The sequence below is a fragment of the Terrapene carolina genome, unplaced genomic scaffold, assembly GCF_002925995.2.
Source record: "Terrapene carolina triunguis isolate 2854851 unplaced genomic scaffold, T_m_triunguis-2.0 Scaffold88, whole genome shotgun sequence".
Classification (NCBI taxonomy): Eukaryota; Metazoa; Chordata; order Testudines; family Emydidae; genus Terrapene; species Terrapene triunguis.
In genome coordinates, this window is record NW_020664439.1 from 34,183,261 (window position 1) to 34,201,755 (window position 18,495).

An 18,495-nucleotide genomic window follows, 5' to 3' on the forward strand; every position below is an offset into this window, starting at 1 on the left:
GACCCTCCTTCCTAAGTGCGATGAATGGAGGAAGAAAAGGTTAGGATTGGGCCCTAAGATTCATAGCTAGCACCAATAGCAGGCTCAGTAGAGAGGCCAAGGTAGAGAGGATAGTACGCCCTTCAGCTCCTTAAGGTCCCCAGTATAGCTGAGGAACTTTAGAAGAGAAGTGTGGTGCTTAAATTAGTTCACAGTAGGATGTGGAGGCCAATGGTTTTGGTAGCTGTTAGAAAGGAAGAAATGCTACATGTCACCTCAACACATTGTTGGACTCCAACATATCTGTGTTGGACTGTGGATATAACAACACGTTAAGGTTCTTGAGGCTATTGATCGCATGACTTGTTTAATAGGTTGTTATTTTAGATCAAAATTTAATGTTTTCCCCCTTCTTCTTGGAAAGGGGAAAAACTTACACAAATTAAAAAAAAAAACCCAACATACTTTATGTGATGATTTTCGTGGACACAACACTTCTAGGCTCAGGACACTTTTTTCTATTGTTACAAGCACTCTCTGGCAAGAAGATATGTAAGAGACCATTGTGTCAAGATTTTTCGGCTTGTACAGCGGGGTTGTGAGGAACTTACAGACTTCCGTAAAGTGAAGTTTCTAACGAAAGCCATTATAACAACTGTGACAGACCCAGACCAGTGGGGTACAGGAGTCTGGTAGAGGGCAAATATACTGGCCACTGGATGTGTAGTTTTCTATTCCCTGAGTGACCAGAGCAGGGGCTGCACTAGAGTAATCAGGAACCTGCTAGAACCAGTTAAGGCAGGCAGGCTAATTAGGACACCTGGAGCCAATTAAGAAGAAGCTGCTAGAATCAATTAAGGCAGGCTAATCAGGGCACCTGGGTTTTAAAAAGGAGCTCACTTCAGTTTGTGGTGCGAGTGTGAGGAGCTGGGAGCAAGAGGCGCAAGGAGCTGAGAGTGAGAGGGTGTGCTGCTGGAGGACTAAGGAGCACAAGCGTTATCAGACACCAGGAGGAAGGTCCTGTGGTGAGAATAAGGAAGGTGTTTGGAGGAGGCCATGGGGAAGTAGCCCAGGGAGTTGTAGCTGTCATGCAGCTGTTACAGGAGGCACTATAGACAGCAGCAGTCCACAGGGCCCTGGGCTGGAACCCAGAGTAGAGGGTGGGCCCAGGTTCCCCCCAAACCTCCCAATTGACCTGGACTGTGGATTCTTCCAGAGGGGAAGGTCTCTGAGCTGTTCCCCAACCCACATGGTGAATCTCTGAGGCAAGAAAATCTGCCAATAAGCGCAGAACCCACCAAGATAGAGGAGGAACTTTGTCACACAACATAAGACTAAATTTTGGGCTAAATTATACCAGTCTAAAGCAACTCCATTGACTTCAATGGAGTCACTTGAGACTGATGTAATTTAGACCAGAATTTAGTCCTATTGACTTCATTGGAGTCAGTTAAGATTTGGACCACAGATACACTGGTGAAGAGTTTCAGATTAATCAAGATTTAGTTCTTGTTTTACCTTTTCAAAATAAATGTGGAAAGTCATTCAGGCTCTTTCTCTTTCTTTTAATTTTGACATAAGATCATAATTGACTCTGGATATCTTTGTTTAATGGGAGGGACTATTAACCATGTTTATTGTTTTTGAAGAAAAGCAGTATTCCAGATTAAACTCTTCTACATCTTTGTAACTCTATTCTTATGACAGAGTTAGTTTATTGACTGACTGTTTCACAGAGAGATCAATAGTATTCAGGCTACAGATTCTTCAGTTAACATCCCCAGTAAGAGGAGAGTTTGTATCACATTAACAGCTCTCTTGTTGAATTGAGAAGTTGGTGTAATTTATCTAATTCCTGCAGAAAGATCCAAAAATAGACAGCCAAATCATCCTTAGTTCATATTCATTAATGCTTTGATCTAACATTTGCACTGTTGATAGATGCCTTTAGAGACCTCTTGATGTGTGTGTCTCCTGTCTCACTGCCATTAAACCTACCGGCTAGATTCTATTTTGAAAAACTGCTTGTAGAAATAATACTGAGATTTATTTCTATGGGAATTTCAAGGGCCATACAAGTACAGTGCAGAGCTTCATCTCAGGGAGGAATGATGTACCTTTTGGGATGGTGCAACTGACACCTTCCTCCCTCCACTTTTTAACACAGGCCCCTATATTCTCAGGGAGATAAGCGTGTAGCCCTGCCAGTTCCTCACCCAGCCTTGTCCCCTTTGGAGCAAAGTGTGTTTCTGGAGTGATTGGAGGTAGCAATTCCTATGCTTCTGTGAGTGGATGCTCTGCATTTGTGACTGGTCTCTGCTATGGGATGTGCGCTATGGTTCTTACAATGGTGCTTGCAATCACAGTTTGGGCCCTTATGCAGCATAAAGAACTATAGTAGCATTGCTTTGTATAGGCAAGCTCCTGAAGCTTCTATGGAGGGTCAGATTCTGCTCAGTTACACGTACATTCAGGGGAATTGAGGGCAGAGTTCTTTGTTAGGCAAAAAATCCCAATAGTTAATGAGAGTGATGACTTAGGGGTTATAACCCCCTCCGTGTCTGTTCTTCAATGGCCCTGCCATCTGTGTGTGTCAAGAGGGCAAACTCCCTTAACACTGTGGTCCCAAAACTTTCAGAAGGATCCAAGTATAGGTGTGGGACTAAAATATAGTGGGCTGGGAGACATGTGCTATCCTTCCTCCCCTCTCCTCACACACTAAGCCACTGCTGCTGCCCCCACCTACAAGCATCGGAAAGGCTGCATTCATGTCTTCGTGGAACTTCCCTTGAGGTGAAGCTCCAGGGATGGGAACAGTATAGTAGGGAGGCTTAGAAGTGTAGCTCTATTGCAGCTGAAACTGCTAATAACAAGAGCTGTAGGGAGGCACAGGAAGCTTGCAGAGATGTCTCTCTCTGTGCTTCTGGTGCATCACTCAGGTCTCTGGGCTGCAGGAGGAGAAACCTGCCCTTTGTAAAGTGATCCAGAGTGGTCATCCCCACTGCACTTCCTCCTGTGGGCTTTTCCATGGGTAAGGGAGTGATCTGGCACTCTAGGTTATAATCCGTCTTTAGACAAATAGGAGTTTAACTTGGGTAAAGACTGAGTAAAAACTTCAGTAATGGGAGGTGTGGGGGGGGGGGGAGGGGAAGAGTCTCCCTTCTTCCCTTGTTTTGGGGCCAGCTTGTAATACCAGTGTGAGTTCTGCTAGCTAGAACCTGCCAATAAACTGTGATTCATTTTATTCAGAAATAAGAATTGATTTACTATTGGTTGCTTATGAGAAACTGGAAAAGGAATTCCTTTATTTGCAGTGTTCAAACCCTTGGGCTTCAGAAATCCTGAGCCAGCCCCTCCAAAAATATGAGATTATAATGCATAATTTGTCTTCTGAGCTTTTCATGGTCTTTTCCCCCCAAAACTTTTCTCTGCAAACTTATTTTTAAATGGAAAGGTGAGATTCTCACTCAATTACATGACTTTGGGTTTGGGGGCTTTTAGAAAAACTCCAAATACTATGAGAGAAAATCATTAGAATTGTCCACACAGTTCTATGCTACATGTTCCTTACTAGAAATAAAACTATGGGACTTAACTCTGCCTCTGCTATGGATGAAGTTTTCTCTTCTATAGTAAGCAGTGACTCATAGGAACAACAGTCTGTATGATTAACTATGGCAGCTATCTCTTCTAGTACATCTAATTATCTGTTCATTAGACCATAAACCCAGGAGTTAGGAATGTGTGGGGTGTCTCTGTTTAAAGGGCAGTCTCATAATGTAAATATTAAAAATGAGCTTTCTGGTTTGCTTAAGTTAGACTGACAGGCTAAGAACCTTGTGTTGGTTTTGGCTGACAAAGAAAAGCATATTAAGAGGAAAAAAAGCTTTTGAGGATTGCTGTATCAATAAAATCGTAAAGCATAATATAAACTTTATACTGTTTGCTTGTTTAACATTTAAAAGCCCATTAACAAATAGCATCAGATTGTGTGTAGAATAAGAGAATAAAAAGTGTATAGAGCTCTCCTTTTGTAAACATGCCCTTGAACCCACTTGTTGCTTTGATAGATGATTTAGTCACAGTGAGAGAGGAGCTGGCCTTGGAGAACCATACTTATAATATATTTAAAATAATTATATCCTGGGTAGTGGAACTTCTCTAGGTTTGTATGTAATGTAGCAAGGATAAACTAGAGTGCTATGCCTGGCTTTCCGCACCATTTGAAGAGGTGGAGGAATAAGGAGGAGAATGTGAATGTGGTTAATTGTTGGAGAGGGAGTGTTCATTTGCCTGTCTTGCTGGTTGAGGATTACATGGGATGGAATTGCTACGGTTTGATGTGTGTGTGTGTGTGTGGGGGGGGGAAGAATGGGATGGGGAGAGTCAAATTTGCATTTTAAATGGTGTTCAGGGCACATAGAGCAAGCAGATGATGTGGGTTTTTGTTCTTCCTCTGCATAAGTCTTAATAAACAGATGACCTGATGCTGCATTGCTTTTCTCCATGTGAGTAATATTTATTCATAGTAGTAGTACTATTGAAGTCAATGGGATTAGTCATGGGAACATGGAGGACAAAAGGGCATAAGGACTGGCAAAATAGAGTCCATAACTAATTATAACAATTTTTGGCTTCCTTTCTTTATCGCTAGGAATGCAATGTACCTGCATCTGGAAAGCTTTAAGCAACTCATAAAGGGAGATATGCATGGAAAATTTTAACTTCAGCAATGGGAGAATGGAGCTAAAAGGTGTGCATCTTCAAACACAGAGAAAATAAGCAAAGGCAGCGCTGGCTAATGGTTAGATTAGAGTAATGGGGATTAGTACACCAGGGTTCTGCTCCTGACGCTGCCACTGAATTGCTGCGTGGCCTTGGGAAGGTCCCTTAAGCTGAAATACTGACAAGAAAATGATGCAGGCAATTGCTGTTGAGCTCTAGAACTTGACATCTTCAGTCCTCTGTCTCTTAAGTAACAATTACTAGTCATACCAAATTGCATGGGGTGTGGGTGTGGGGTTTCCCTCCCTCATAGATGGGGGCTAAGGTAAGATAGCAAATACAGGGCAGGTCTTCAATGGAGCTATGACAGTTTACACTAGCTGAGGAACTGCCCCTACATCTTCATGTTTGATCCTGCTGTGAGTCAAAATCTGTACTCTGGACCCCAGAAGAGGGAAATACCAGAAACCGAACCCATTGTATCATCTGATCCTTACACTCGGACTATAATTGCAATGAAACATTTCATTCGTAAACTGAATGAAACTTTTTTGAAGTCCCAAGGTATAAATTACAAGTGCTAATGAATGTTTTATGTACATTTTAAATCTACTAAACAGAGGGAGAACTCATAGTGCAAATGCAAATCTTTCTTGCCTTCTATGAGAAATTAGTGAATGTCCTGAAATAGAAGAATTACCTAGTACTAGGAGAAATAATGAATAATTGTGACATATATCTAATGGAGATTATTGTTTAGATTGCTTCTACAGTAAAATAATCAATGATTGCTTTGGCCATAAATTTGCAATATTTAGCAGAATTTCCTTGTCATTTCATACAGAAGTGACATCAAGAAACCTGAGATTAGTAGCTATGTGAAAATGATTTTCATGTTTATAGTTACTTTTAAAAATTGTTGCATTTCTCATTTTGCCTGCAAGGTGATGTTCTCCTACTTAAATCAGTGGGAATTTTGCCATTGATTTTAGTGAAAGCAGGATTAAGCTTTTGGGCCCTGTAAAGAATTAACCATGGCTTTAAATTTACTCACAGGACTAGTGTCATTGAACTCAAAGTATGTAAAGTTAAGCATGTGCACCAACCTTTATAGGATCAGGGCCTTCATTTGCAGCACTACTGAGCATAAAAAGACATCAACATTTTGACACCATGGGTGAAATTTTGACCTCCTTTTTGTCAATGACAAAACCCCATTGACTTCTCTGGGACCAGGATTTCACACCGTATGCTCTGATGGTAAATTCTTTGGTGCAGGGCTTATCTCGCAATGTGTATAATCTACTGATCAGTGTGTGTTATGTCTCTCTCTTGTTCGATCCACATAGTGTGAGTCTGTTCTAACTAGAACTTGTCAGAAATTCTTTAGTGAAACTTTTTTGGTCAGAAAATGCAGATTCATTGAATTCAGAAAGTTTCACTGAGACAATGGAAGTATTTTTATTTTAAATGACGGTCCAACAGAACACAGGCAAGGCTCTGACAGGACCCTGCTTGCTCACCCTCACAGCCCTTCAAGCCTGGTGAGCTGAAGGAGACCTCGGAGTACTGGCTCCTGGTTCAGCTGGGTGCTCCCAGCAGCCCTTCCCAATATCGCTCAAATAATTTTGAATAACAAAGTAGCATGAAATCAGAAATGGAGCAGTGTAGAGAGGATAAATCAGCCATTTGTGTAGTTCTCTTGACATGACTTTCCTAGTGTATTATACAGATTATTATATTTATATTCCTTTTCTCTATTCCTCCTTTCCCCCAAAGGCCAAATGTATGTCTGGAACAAGAGCTGGCAATAGTGGGACAGCGGCAGCCGTGTGTTCAGGCTTTTACCCAAGTTGTCAAGATGTGGAAACAAGGCTGCACAGGACATAGGTGGTGTATGGCCTATGAGAGAAGGTAATGCATGATTGCTAACTAAGTTATTTTATTACCTGTTTTCTGGTAAGGCAAATGATAGGAATGCTTCATACTTTGCCCAAGAAATATGTACTGAGAAATGTATTACAATACCTTTAGCCCTCCCCACAAAAAAGTTGTTATGGATATATCGGTATGTGCTGTTGGGATTTTGCAGTCAGTTTGTATTTCTATCAGAGGCATATGTTTATGCACATTAGCATTTATCGTGGTGGGTAAAATTTATTTTTTTAAATTGTTTTTTTTTTTTTTTTATTTGAATAGGTTTATATTAAGGCCTAAACATTATAATCTATTAAATCTATAATCTGTATCTATAATCTATTTAAAATACAAAAAAAAATTACACATTTGCTACCAAGTTTTAAAGAGTCAAACCACTGAACTGGTGGAAGTCACTGGCTAAGCACCTAGAACCAGAATTTGTTTAAGTGCTAAACCAGTTTTTGACAGTGGGACATGTTTCACTTTACTTTCTCAGGTACAAGAACCATTGATTATGTCTGAAATGAGTCTATGTTACAGATATAATGTGTGTGATATATTAAATCCTGTGTACCTTACTGCTGTGTTTTGAATAAGCTGCACAGAAGGAAGTTGGGATAATTCTCTTCCATTGACTCTTATTTTATAGGACGGGGTATTACACAGTCTACAAACAAGTCTACATCATAGAGCATCAAACTGTCTATAAATGTTGTCCAGGATGGACCCAAGAAGATGACGAACCTGGCTGCTTGCACTGTAAGTTGTTACAGGATCCATCCAACGTTGTGAGGCAAAAGATAGAATACATTTCTCCATCTGGTCTTATTTACTTGTTGACTATGTGTTGTGAAAAGATGGCCTCTATTGCTTTTTAGATACGTTTAGGATTCCCATAAAGGTGAATGGTCTCTTATCATAGACTTTTTTAAAAAGCATAGTAGCACCAGGTATCTTTAAGATGGCTGAGAAATACTTTGCAAGGACTATCATTAGAAGCTCGACATTCATAATTTATTGGTGTGCCAGAATCTCTCCTGGCCTTCCATAGACTTGATGTCCAGTTTAGTGCTGATATAAGCAAATGTAGGTTCTTTTTGAAATAATAGAGTTGTGGCTGCCTAAACCAACACTAAATTTGGCCCCATCTCTCTTGCTCTGCACCTTGCACTCATGTAGCACTGGTATCAGTCTGTCCCTCCACAATGGGTATGACCATTGTTAGGTCTAGAAACTTCTCTACTACAGCTCTTACCATCTACAGGTTTCCTGTATCTCTTTACCTCAGATTCTCCATTTCATTTACTGTACCTCTGAACTTCTCTCTACTTCGGCTATTTTTTCCCCTGTACAGCATTTTGGCCTATGCTTTGTATGAGAGAGACTAAACAAAATAAAATGTTTTAGGGTTGTATGCAGAGTCCTTGCTTTTGTGGTCATTTTTCTTGAGGGGTTGCCCCTTTCTGCTTCATGCTATTGATTCTGTTTTGTTTGCTTCTCTGTAAATGCTGTCAAAGATGCATTTAAAATCTGTAACCAAATCTGAAGCATAAAAGGAATTTATCAAATTGAACTTCTGTGGAAATGTAAAATCCTTTTCTTGGAAAAATAATGCAGACTCTCTGTGAATTCTTTAAGGCACCGGAGTAGCTGAACTAACCTTTATATTCAATACATTCAGGCACAAGGAGACTGTTTTGATTCAGCTGGTTCTGTATTGTGCATTTGGGGGACAGGGGGAGGAAATTGTCTCATTGTAGCTGTTACATAATCTATTGAGATGTGAGTTTCAATCATCTCTGCATTATACCACAGCAATTCATCCACCCTTCCATCATTCTCCCTGTGGAATCTGGTAGCATTCTTAATCTTGCCAGACTGTGCTTTCCACCCTTAAACATCTTAAAGTCAAACCACACCATTCCCATTAAACTATCCCAAAGCCATTATTACATTACATTATATTTTATTATCCTGGACTGGGACATCATATCTGTATGATAATTGGAAGGAAGATTCTTTTTGCCTAAGCCCCTAAGAACAAGGCAAACTCTAATTTAACTTGTTCAGTGAAAACCAAACCTCTGGTTCACATCAGTTTGGGAGGCTTCTGTTACAACCAGAATATGACACTCTGAGGTATTAGTTCTTTCTGAAGAGTTGTACAATGAAGATTCTTCTTTGTTTTTTTTTCTAGTGTTGTGCTCTGTAGGCACTTGCTTCAATGGAGGGAAATGCTCTGAAGGAGGATCCCTAATGTGCCAATGTCCAGCAGGATTTCAGGGTCTGCGCTGCCAGTATGGTGAGTCAAGCTTATATTGCTTGCAGTGTATCTATAATAGTCTATATTGTTTTGAGGATGCTTTCAGATAAAATGAGCTCAACTAATATTTTGTTGACATGCACTTTATCTTGAGGTTACTTCTGCTGCTTTTTAAATGGCTATGCAGTGGCTGCACCTATTCTCAGCACTTGCTTCCTTTTTGTTAAGTTTATCTAATAAAATAAATAAACAAACACAAACCCACCATTGGCCCAATTTGTAGTGAGGCTGTGATGCTGCACAATGTAATACTAGTGAAAATCTCAGCGCTAAGAATACAGTAGAACTTCTGTCTACTGCTCACTTGGTAAATTGGATCGTTTTCAGAAGCAGCCTAGCATTCTCACTCCATCTTTCAGCTATGGCCTTACCCTTTCAAATAGTGGGCACCCAAAACTCTCAAGTGAGTCAACAGGAGTTTGGTGAATGCAAGGAATGTAGGTACTGGGCCACAGATCTTTAATGATGGGCTGCTGTAGTGATATGTCTCATATTAGGAAGACTGGCTTTACAAAATATGCTGCAGAACATTTCCTAGTGTTTGTGAAATTATTTTGGTATCTGCAGTTCAGTATTAAAGACAGTGTACCTTTTGTGACTATGGTATCACTGACCCTTGTATTGTGATATTTTCCCTCTTATTTGCTCCTTCACAATATTTGGTAATGTGCAACTGGTCTACCAGGAATTGGTGAGGTTCTGCTCTAGTGTGCACTATGCAAAAGTGTGTATTGCAAATATGTATGCAAACTATATATATTGGCACTAACTGCTCCAGTTTAATAGGTATTTTTGTTTTTTTTAAGTCAGCCTTTCAGAAGAGTCAGTCTCGTAAGACAAAGAGTTGTATAAATGCGGGAAAAACAATGTTTTCCACTATATTTCAATCCTTAAGGATTTAATTACATTGTAGTCTGTGCAAATAAAACTTTATTTGAAATTTTAGATCTTCAAATTTTCTCTTTCTAGCCATGTGAAGGGTAATGAGATTTGATGGCACTTTTACACTGACAGACTTTGATAGGTTGCAAATGCTGAGCCAAATTCTTCACCTTGATACACTGATGCAAATCTAAACTATCTGAGTAGAAGCCACATAGAAGCTAGACTAATCTCACTTCATGATCTCTATGCATGCATAAAAGACCTACTCTATCAATTTCTCTCTTTATTGTTCAGAGATATGACCTACCCTGTCATCAAATATTTTATTTAAAATAACACTTGCAATGTCACATTATTGCTATAATATTTTGGGCCATCAGGGTACAGTTATTCTCATTCAACTATATTCTCCCCTCATTTACATCTAATGCTTTGTAGCTGTAAGTGAGGGAGAATTTTAATGTCTCTGCCATACTCCATCTTGATTACAGGCCTTAATTTAAATGCAATGTGCTCAAAAGCTGAATTCCAAATTCAATGTATGGCTTGTGTCATTCTTGTTCTATAAGCTATCAGACTCTGACCTCCACTTGGGCTCATATGGGTCTCTCTGTGATTTGACCTTTTATGGGCACACTGCAGTGGTGTGGCTTCACTCCAGATGAGGAATAGCAGCCGCTCCTGAGTGAAGGTAATGAGGCAATCTGGTTTACAGCAGGCTACATCACCTGATGGAGAAATGCAAACATTCAGCAAATGAAGAAACAGAAAGTATTTATTTCACTAAAGCCCTGTTATAGAATCTAGTCACAGATGACATTTTTAATGTGTAAACATGAAAAAATGGAGCACTTCAATAAATAAAATGAATGGAACTTCTGCTGGTAGCAAAGCTTCAGAATATTGTGGGCCAAACTGTGATCTCAGGCCCAGTCTAGATTAAGGATATTTGTATGGGTGTTTCTATGATTATGTTTTTACACTTGTGCAAATCACAAATATATATGTGCTGCACTGACCAAAGCAGGGCTTATGCTAACTGTGGCTTTTGAACTACGTTGATGTAGCTACACTGGTGCAAATTTCCTTAAGGTAGACATGGCCTAAATGACACCAGTGTAAATCTGCAGCAATAGCGCACTGATACCAGTGGAACACTGGTATAACTGAACAGAATATAGCTCAGCATATCTGAGAAGGGCCCAAAGTAACCTTTCCTTTGGATCTGCAGTATACAGTTTCAGCAAAATCAAAATAGCTTCAGCTCATATGTCTCTGTTAGAAAAATTGAAATGGAATACAAAACTAGTTCTAAATGCACTGATTACCTTGAAATACCTAAAGTTAAGACATTCCCTAGAGCAGACGAGGCCTATGGCATTCCAGACAGACAAATCATGTACGTACGATGTGTGGAGAGAGAAGTGTGTCGGATCCTGGGACTAAAATGAGATTTTGCACTCATTAGTTCACAGGGAGCGGGCTGGAGTGGTGACTGGAGACATTGTAAAAACAGTGCAAGTTATCCTGCAATTTCAACTCTTCACAGTTAGGTGGAGCTTTATATTGGGGGTTTACTTTCTACTGATTTGTGAGAGTTTGAGTGGAATTTCGGTAGTCATTTCCAGTGTTATACAGTAGCTGCTATCTGCAGTCTGGCAGGAGTAGATTTATAATTAAATACGAGAAAAACCTCCATTCAAAAAGAACTCTAAGGTCAATTCATCTGACCAACGGAAGCAAGGTAATTAAGAGTGCAAGTTCTGCTTAAACGCTGCAGGGGCCCCCAATCAGTATGCTTGTGAGATTTGTACCATATTTACAGGCAAAATGAAGTTAGATATATTGCCTCTTTAAAGTAGTTTGAATTTAATGTGAATGCATTATTTAATGGCAATATATTCTGTTTTTTTTTTTTTAAATGGCCATTAAACCCAGTTCCCCGTTCCACATGCAGCCTGTATCCAGAATAAACTGTTTTCATTCCTAATCCTTTGGCTTTCTTTGAAATGTACCCGCCATATCTTAGGGTTTTCAGGGTTCTTGAGGTGCATTGGGAGGAGCTGAGTTACAGTCAAAGCACCGTTGGTGGGTTAGAACATCCACACCATAAAGTATTAATAGCACAAAGCAATACCGTGGCGGAGCCATTGCAATCAAGGCCTTACTTAGATTGTGGATTTTGGAATCGATTTACCCGACTGGCACAGGGAGCTGCACTTTGTGCCTCAACAGAGGCTATTGTGCCCCAAAGTGGGTTCTGGTGGGGGAGGGAAGCTTTAAATTGCAGCTGGGCTGCGTAGAGCACTGCTAGTGAAAGCTGCACACACTGGTGTGTCCTCTAGCTATGATCTCCATGAAACCATTGCCTCTCACTTCTGGGGCTTCACAGATCTGGTTTCAGTCCCCAACAAATGAGGTGTAGCAGGCACCTTGCACCACTGTCACTCTCCAGTTCAAGCTGGCTTCCTGCAGAAGTTGGGGTAATCTACGCTGAAACATAAAGCATACATTTAATTAGCTTTGTTCATATCTCGCTCTTCCCATCTTCTTGCCAGTCTGCTCTAGGCTCCTAGCATTGAAGAGTAGCAGGTGTGTCTAAGCATCCATCTAAGTAGAGCTGCTAGTACCCCCCAGCTGGGTCAGTGGTCCATAGAGGGAAGAAATATCTCAGAGTGGGGAGATGGCTCCAGTTTGGTTCCTCTGTAGAATGAATTTGCAATATACATTTTCCAAACTTTCTACTCTACACATGGCCACCTTGCCTGTTTGTTCTCCTTGCCCCAAGAGTTGCTGAGCTTCCACAAATACCATTAAGTTTATTGGGAACTAGAGGCACTCAGCCTCTTTGAAAATCAAGCTATTAGATATGTGCTGCATCAATCTGTCCTACAGAAGGTTTGTAACAGGTCAGTGAGCTGACTTATGATAGCCTTGGGTATCATAACAATCTATAACATGGAGATCATCCTTTGCAATTGGCATGATAAAGTCTAACAACTCTTTTAGAGATGTTAAACTGTGTTGTCAGCCTGTAACATGAGGCCATTTCTATGCTAAGGCCATATGGTTATGATTCACATAACAAGAAGCTTGTGGAATTGTCAGTAGAAATATGTTAACTGCACATTTGTATGTTTCACTAGATAGTTTTGCTAATTTACCAACACTAGCAGCAGTAAAAACTTAAAAAAAGAAAAAACTATGCCTGAAATGCCCAGGCTCTTCATATAACCATTCCAAGGATTCAGTAACAGATTGAGCTGTCTCTCTCACTGTCACTTGCCATTTATCTTGTAATTTATATGTCTATTATTACAATGAAAACTTGCAAACTGCATTTTTTTTTTTTATATTGTGTGAAAGCTGAAGTCCCTTTTTCCTTCAAAGTGTAGTGGGGGTAAGGGGGACGAGACATTTCTTATAATACAAAGAGAAATGATGAGAGCACTATGCTATGAATGCCATCTTCTGCACTGCAAGTTTTATTGTCATTCGCTAATTGTTACTGGTAATCTTGCATAAGGTCTGCTAGTCACCTGAAGTGGACACCTGTGTAATTTAATTTCATTCAGCTTGTTTAATTCTGTACTGAGACTAGGTAATAGGAGATGGAGCTACTGAAAACACTCTAAATTCTGCAAAGTGAGGTTTACTATTGTGGAAGCAGAGAAAGAACTGTCATGCATTGCAATCCCCTTCCTGTCAGTTCTTTCTCTGCTTCCACACTATACATTTACTTGTATGTATAATATGCAAAAATGATGGGTAGCTATACTCTGAGAGTCTCTTAAGGATTCCATCACAGCACCATAAGTCATAGTCAATGATTATGTAAAGAATCTTCCCCTGCCTGCCTTTGCACACCGTTTAAAATACAGTAAACATTATTTAAAAGCCATTGCATATTATAGTGATACAAAATGGCAACGTTGGCAAGGGGACCCTAATCTGTGAAAACTGAGCTTCTCTGAAAAGGTAGAGAGTTCTTCAGAAGTCATCCCAAAGTGGGCAGGGATTGACTGTGGTGGATTTTCAGGGAAGGGAGCTCTGTATTGTAGCTTGATCCACCCACTGATTAAGAGCCCTTAAAAAGACAGGAGTGATGTCTGTATTAATACATCCTAGCTGGTGTGTATTAATGTAGTATTACCAGCTCATGAGGTTATAGTGTAGATAAGGGTCTAACAAATTTTACACTGTCTGTTTACTGGTATAGAAGATTTCCACTAATGAGAAATATTCCTGAAACTTCGGAGACACTGTGACCTGTTTGGCTAGGACTTTAGTCAGGATACCTGGGTTATACTCTTGGCCTGTCACTGGCCTGATAGATCACCTTAACCAAGTCATTTCACTTCTCTGTATCTCAGTTTCCCCATCTGTAAAATGGGGATAATGATTCTTGCTTTATAAAGTGCGTTGAGATCTATGTATACTATATAAGAGCTAAGTATTGTTACTGAAAAGGGTAATAGAACTGGGATGTGGGCACAAGGGCAAAGTAAAGCTTTTTACTTATGTCCGTTGTTATGGGTGGCTAAAGTTAGTTAATGCTTCTGAGGTAGAGCAGCCATTAGTTAGGTGAATAGTTCCTGCATGTCTCATAACACTGGTCGCATATTGCTAAGAAATCAAATATATAGCAGAATGCTCTTGTCCAATCTATCTAGAGATCCTACAGCCAATGAAAATGGGTTAGTACTTTTTCTAGTCTAGTTGATGGGGGGCCAGAGTTCACACAGTAAAACTGCTTAAATTAAGGTTTATTTTAAAAATGTTTGATTGGAAGGGTATGAAATCTGGTCAATTTTCTTACAACCCTAAATAATCTCTCTCTCCAGGAAGCTTTGCAACAAAATATTTTTCTTCCTTTTTCTTTAGTAAATCTTTCTTCCTACAAAGAGTTATTTGATACAATTTGTGTCATTCATTCCTGTCTCTGAGAGAACAGGCAGTTTTGCTATTCAGTACTAAAGAGCGTTATAGTGTAGTAAGAGTATGTATATAAAATGGTGATGCAATTTGCACCACTTGTGAGTTCCTTTTTAAAATGGCAAATGACATGCCTGAAGTGCCTACATTCCGGTCACAGATAGGGCCATCTTCAGAAATTGGAGCAGTAGATTTCCTGGGTTTACTGCCAGTTGCAGAATGAGGTAACGCTCATGTACTTGTTTGTGGGAGCAGTTTATCTTTTAAAATGGGGAGATGCCTCCTCGTCGATATGAGAAGGTTCTAATCACTGCCAGGGTTCTTTGTGATCTCTTTGCAGATTTGGGATCCCAAGTCCCACATAACTTCAGCCGTGGCTGAAACTTCAGAGTATGAATTGCTAGAAAATGCACAGTAATTCCTAAGTTAGCCCATAGGGTGTGGAACTATACGAAGATTCAAGCCTATCCTCCTTGTTCAGAGCTCCTCTGGCCTAGTATACGCATTGTCCCATCAAGATTGTCCAGTCCTCCTTTCTGGCACCGGGTGGTTTCCATCTCCAAGTTACTAAGCATTATCCAGTGATCATCTGAGCGTATGTACAAGGTCCAGCATTATCTCCCTTCTTCCCTAGCTGTGTGGGTAGCCTATATTCTTCTCTATGACTTCCACTCTTGTGGGTGACAAGATTTCCTAATTAATCTGTCAGGTATTCCCTGGTTGCTTCTCCCATAACCTTGTTTCCTGTGCCTCTTGCTGGGTTAATCTCTAGTTCCCTCCTCACTGGGGGTGGGAGGACCTGTTCCCCAACTGATGTACTCCTTAAACCAGCGGCACTCAAGGGCTGATCGTACTTTCCCAGCTTCCATTTCTTTAAAGCTCTTAAGGAGTCTCGAGGACTGCTCCTGTCCTAGGCCTGCTCTCATTACAGTCATGGGGCATCTTCTTCAGCTGCTCCTGCCTGGATTCTCTGTAGCTTGAGGCTGTCCATACCACTTGTATTACACAGTGCCACTGTTAGCAATGTGCTGACCTGAGTCCCTGCCCTCTAATAGAATCATCTGTGGCTTAATCCTTTCCTTCAAGGACATCCTAACATGGAAACAGAGGGAACTCAGTAATGAGCCAGAATGCTCATTACAATAACATCACAATAATGATGTTCAAATTAGTATGTCTGGAAGACTCTTGGTATTCAAACTATCATCTCAAACTTTATTTATTTTACAAGAAAAAATGCCCTAATTTCCCATGTAAATGTGTCTTGTCAGAACTGTAAAATGCTCAGGACTTTAGATTATTTTTCCACCAAGAAAACTGCTGTGCAGGCAATAAATAGTGAAACATAAAACAGATTCTAGAACAACAGTGACAGTGAAAAGATCTTGTTCTAAAGAGACAATTTTTTCTATGTACAGAGTCACTGCTATGTTAGGAATTAGAAATGGACCTCACCTATAAAGTGCATATCCAAATCTCAATTTCTCCAAAGTCTGGATCGAGGGATTTAGCCCATCGTTAACATTGACTGTGTGTAAAAAGGCAGGACTTGTGTTCCCTCTTGATCTAATACGGATAATATGCTAAGATACTGTGATGAGCACCTTGTTGGAACTGTGTTGTAGTAATAACACTGTTATAGTGGAGAATCCAAATCCCCTTCTGGGTAGTGGAAAATAGTTGCCTCTTAAAATAAGGATGATGATGATGATAAACATTTAAACCACATAATCACCGCTGATGTGGGCTGGCATGTTCACTTCCATCAGAGGTCAAGGATGAACCTAGAGATTGCTCTGATGTCTAATGTCATGAGCCACATTGGTGGGGATGTATAAGGCAGTTTGCTCTGCCACTGCTTGTGCAATACTCATTTTGTACATGGATCTTTAATGCCCAGTGCTATCCATCATTAACAGTAATTTAAGAGACCCAATTTCTAACAATATCTTAGCTTCTGATTTCATAGAAACCAAGTTGTTTCTGTAAGACTGAATTTTGTTGATAAATTGTATAGCCAATTGGTTGACTACACTTTGGTTCATTGTGAAATATACTTTAGACCAAATAACCAAAGTCACAGGTTTTTAAATATGGTACAGGAAAAGGATTCTATATGATAGCTGCATGGGACTGCTCTTCGGAGACTATGTTACGTTCACCTTATGCAGGTGTCCTTCTGAAGTTATATCCCCAAAGCTATCTTTTTATACCCTATTTTTTTTAACCTCTAAAAGGTACTACCTACATTCCTTGGCAGTGGCTTTAATCAATCCGCTTTTTACCTCTTGTTTTTGGTGCTATGGTGTACTCCTTTGTCTCTTGTCCTGAACCCATGTATTTTAGGTACTGAGGGGCATGAAGACACCTCCTAGGTTTGTGTGGGTAACTCCTTACCTGTTGCCATGAGAAAATTGTCCTCATCAGGACATATGATTTTCCTATCTACTCACACCAAGGCTTACTTCAGTTAATGCAAGGTATTATGGGTACTTAGTATAAGTGTACAGGATTATAACAAAGGTACAGGCCAATTTGGGCTATATAACTGCTATTGTAATGCTTAATAATATGTATACTTAAATTCTTGGAATATACATTGCAGATACATATATATCTCATGCTGATAATACTATGTTAGCCAGTGTATATTAGTCAACAGTTTTAAACAGCTTGTTTATGAAATTAGATTGATCATTAGACATGTCAATTATGGCAATTATTGGCTCTTAATTGAGACCCAGAGATGGAGAGATTTAAGAATTCCCTAAATATTTCTTGTGTCTAGAATTGTTTCAACTTTTGAAGGGTTTACAATGGCTTTCTTACCATTTTGAAGACTGTTTTGAACTTTCTCTAGCCACTTTAAGTACCGTTATGTTACTCAAGTAAAGGCTGGTTATTTTGATAGAACAAAATGTATCATCTCTTCTATCATCTCCTGGTGACCTTAGCTTAGCTTTCATTTATCACAAATAATTTCCTGTTTGAACTGCAATTGCTGTGAGATGGCAATGTTGAGATGCCTGTGTTACATATGACCTTCTAGAAGGGTCAAAGTGAAACTGTGAATTGGGCAAGAATGTAAATGATTGCTGGCCAGGGAGTGTGAAGCATGCTAAGAATACTTGATAGGGAGGTCTGAATTTGGGGGATGAAATTGAGGTTGGTGTGCAAACTGTGCATGACGTGCGTGGGTATTTTTGTAAGCTTGTCTGAGACTTGATAGAAGGAAATAAAAAATGTCTGCATTCTCTCTCCTCCCCCCATAGCCAGTCACATTTACAATCTAGGAAAGAGTAGTACTGATCTGCTACTCAGACTGCAAGTACTATACACTGATGACAAAGGTCCCCATCCCATATTCCTTATGCAGATCAAACTCCCATTGACAGCAGTTCAACTTATGTAAGGATCAAGGACACGGGGAAGGGAAGGTACTTTATTGGCGCTGAACTGACCTATACATTCTGCTGTCACATGGCAGTGGGTGAATTTTAGCTTCTAGTCATTATCAAGTGAAATAACACACTTTGCACTTATAAAATGCTTCACAAACATCCTTAGAAAACCTGCGGGGGGGTAAATGACATTTATTTCTCTCCTTGTTACAGTTGGAAAACCTGAGGCAGAGAGGTTTGGGTCCTATTATGATGATAGGACCCAGATAAGAATCTAGATACAGGCTAAGTCTGGAATTTTTAAAAGACTTGAAGGTGCTCAGTTCC

The 18,495-nt window shown here is 39.9% G+C and overlaps 1 protein-coding gene across 1 annotated transcript in view; it reads left to right on the forward strand.

The window, feature by feature from the left end:
• LOC112103668 (multiple epidermal growth factor-like domains protein 6) overlaps window positions 1–18,495 on the forward strand; it is a 262,481-nt gene that overhangs the window by 12,356 nt on the left and 231,630 nt on the right. The window contains exons 2-4 of the mRNA XM_026650034.1: window positions 6,484–6,618; window positions 7,274–7,383; window positions 8,822–8,926. Coding sequence (XP_026505819.1) covers window positions 6,484–6,618; window positions 7,274–7,383; window positions 8,822–8,926 — 350 coding nt within the window. The remainder of the gene's footprint in view (window positions 1–6,483; window positions 6,619–7,273; window positions 7,384–8,821; window positions 8,927–18,495) is intronic.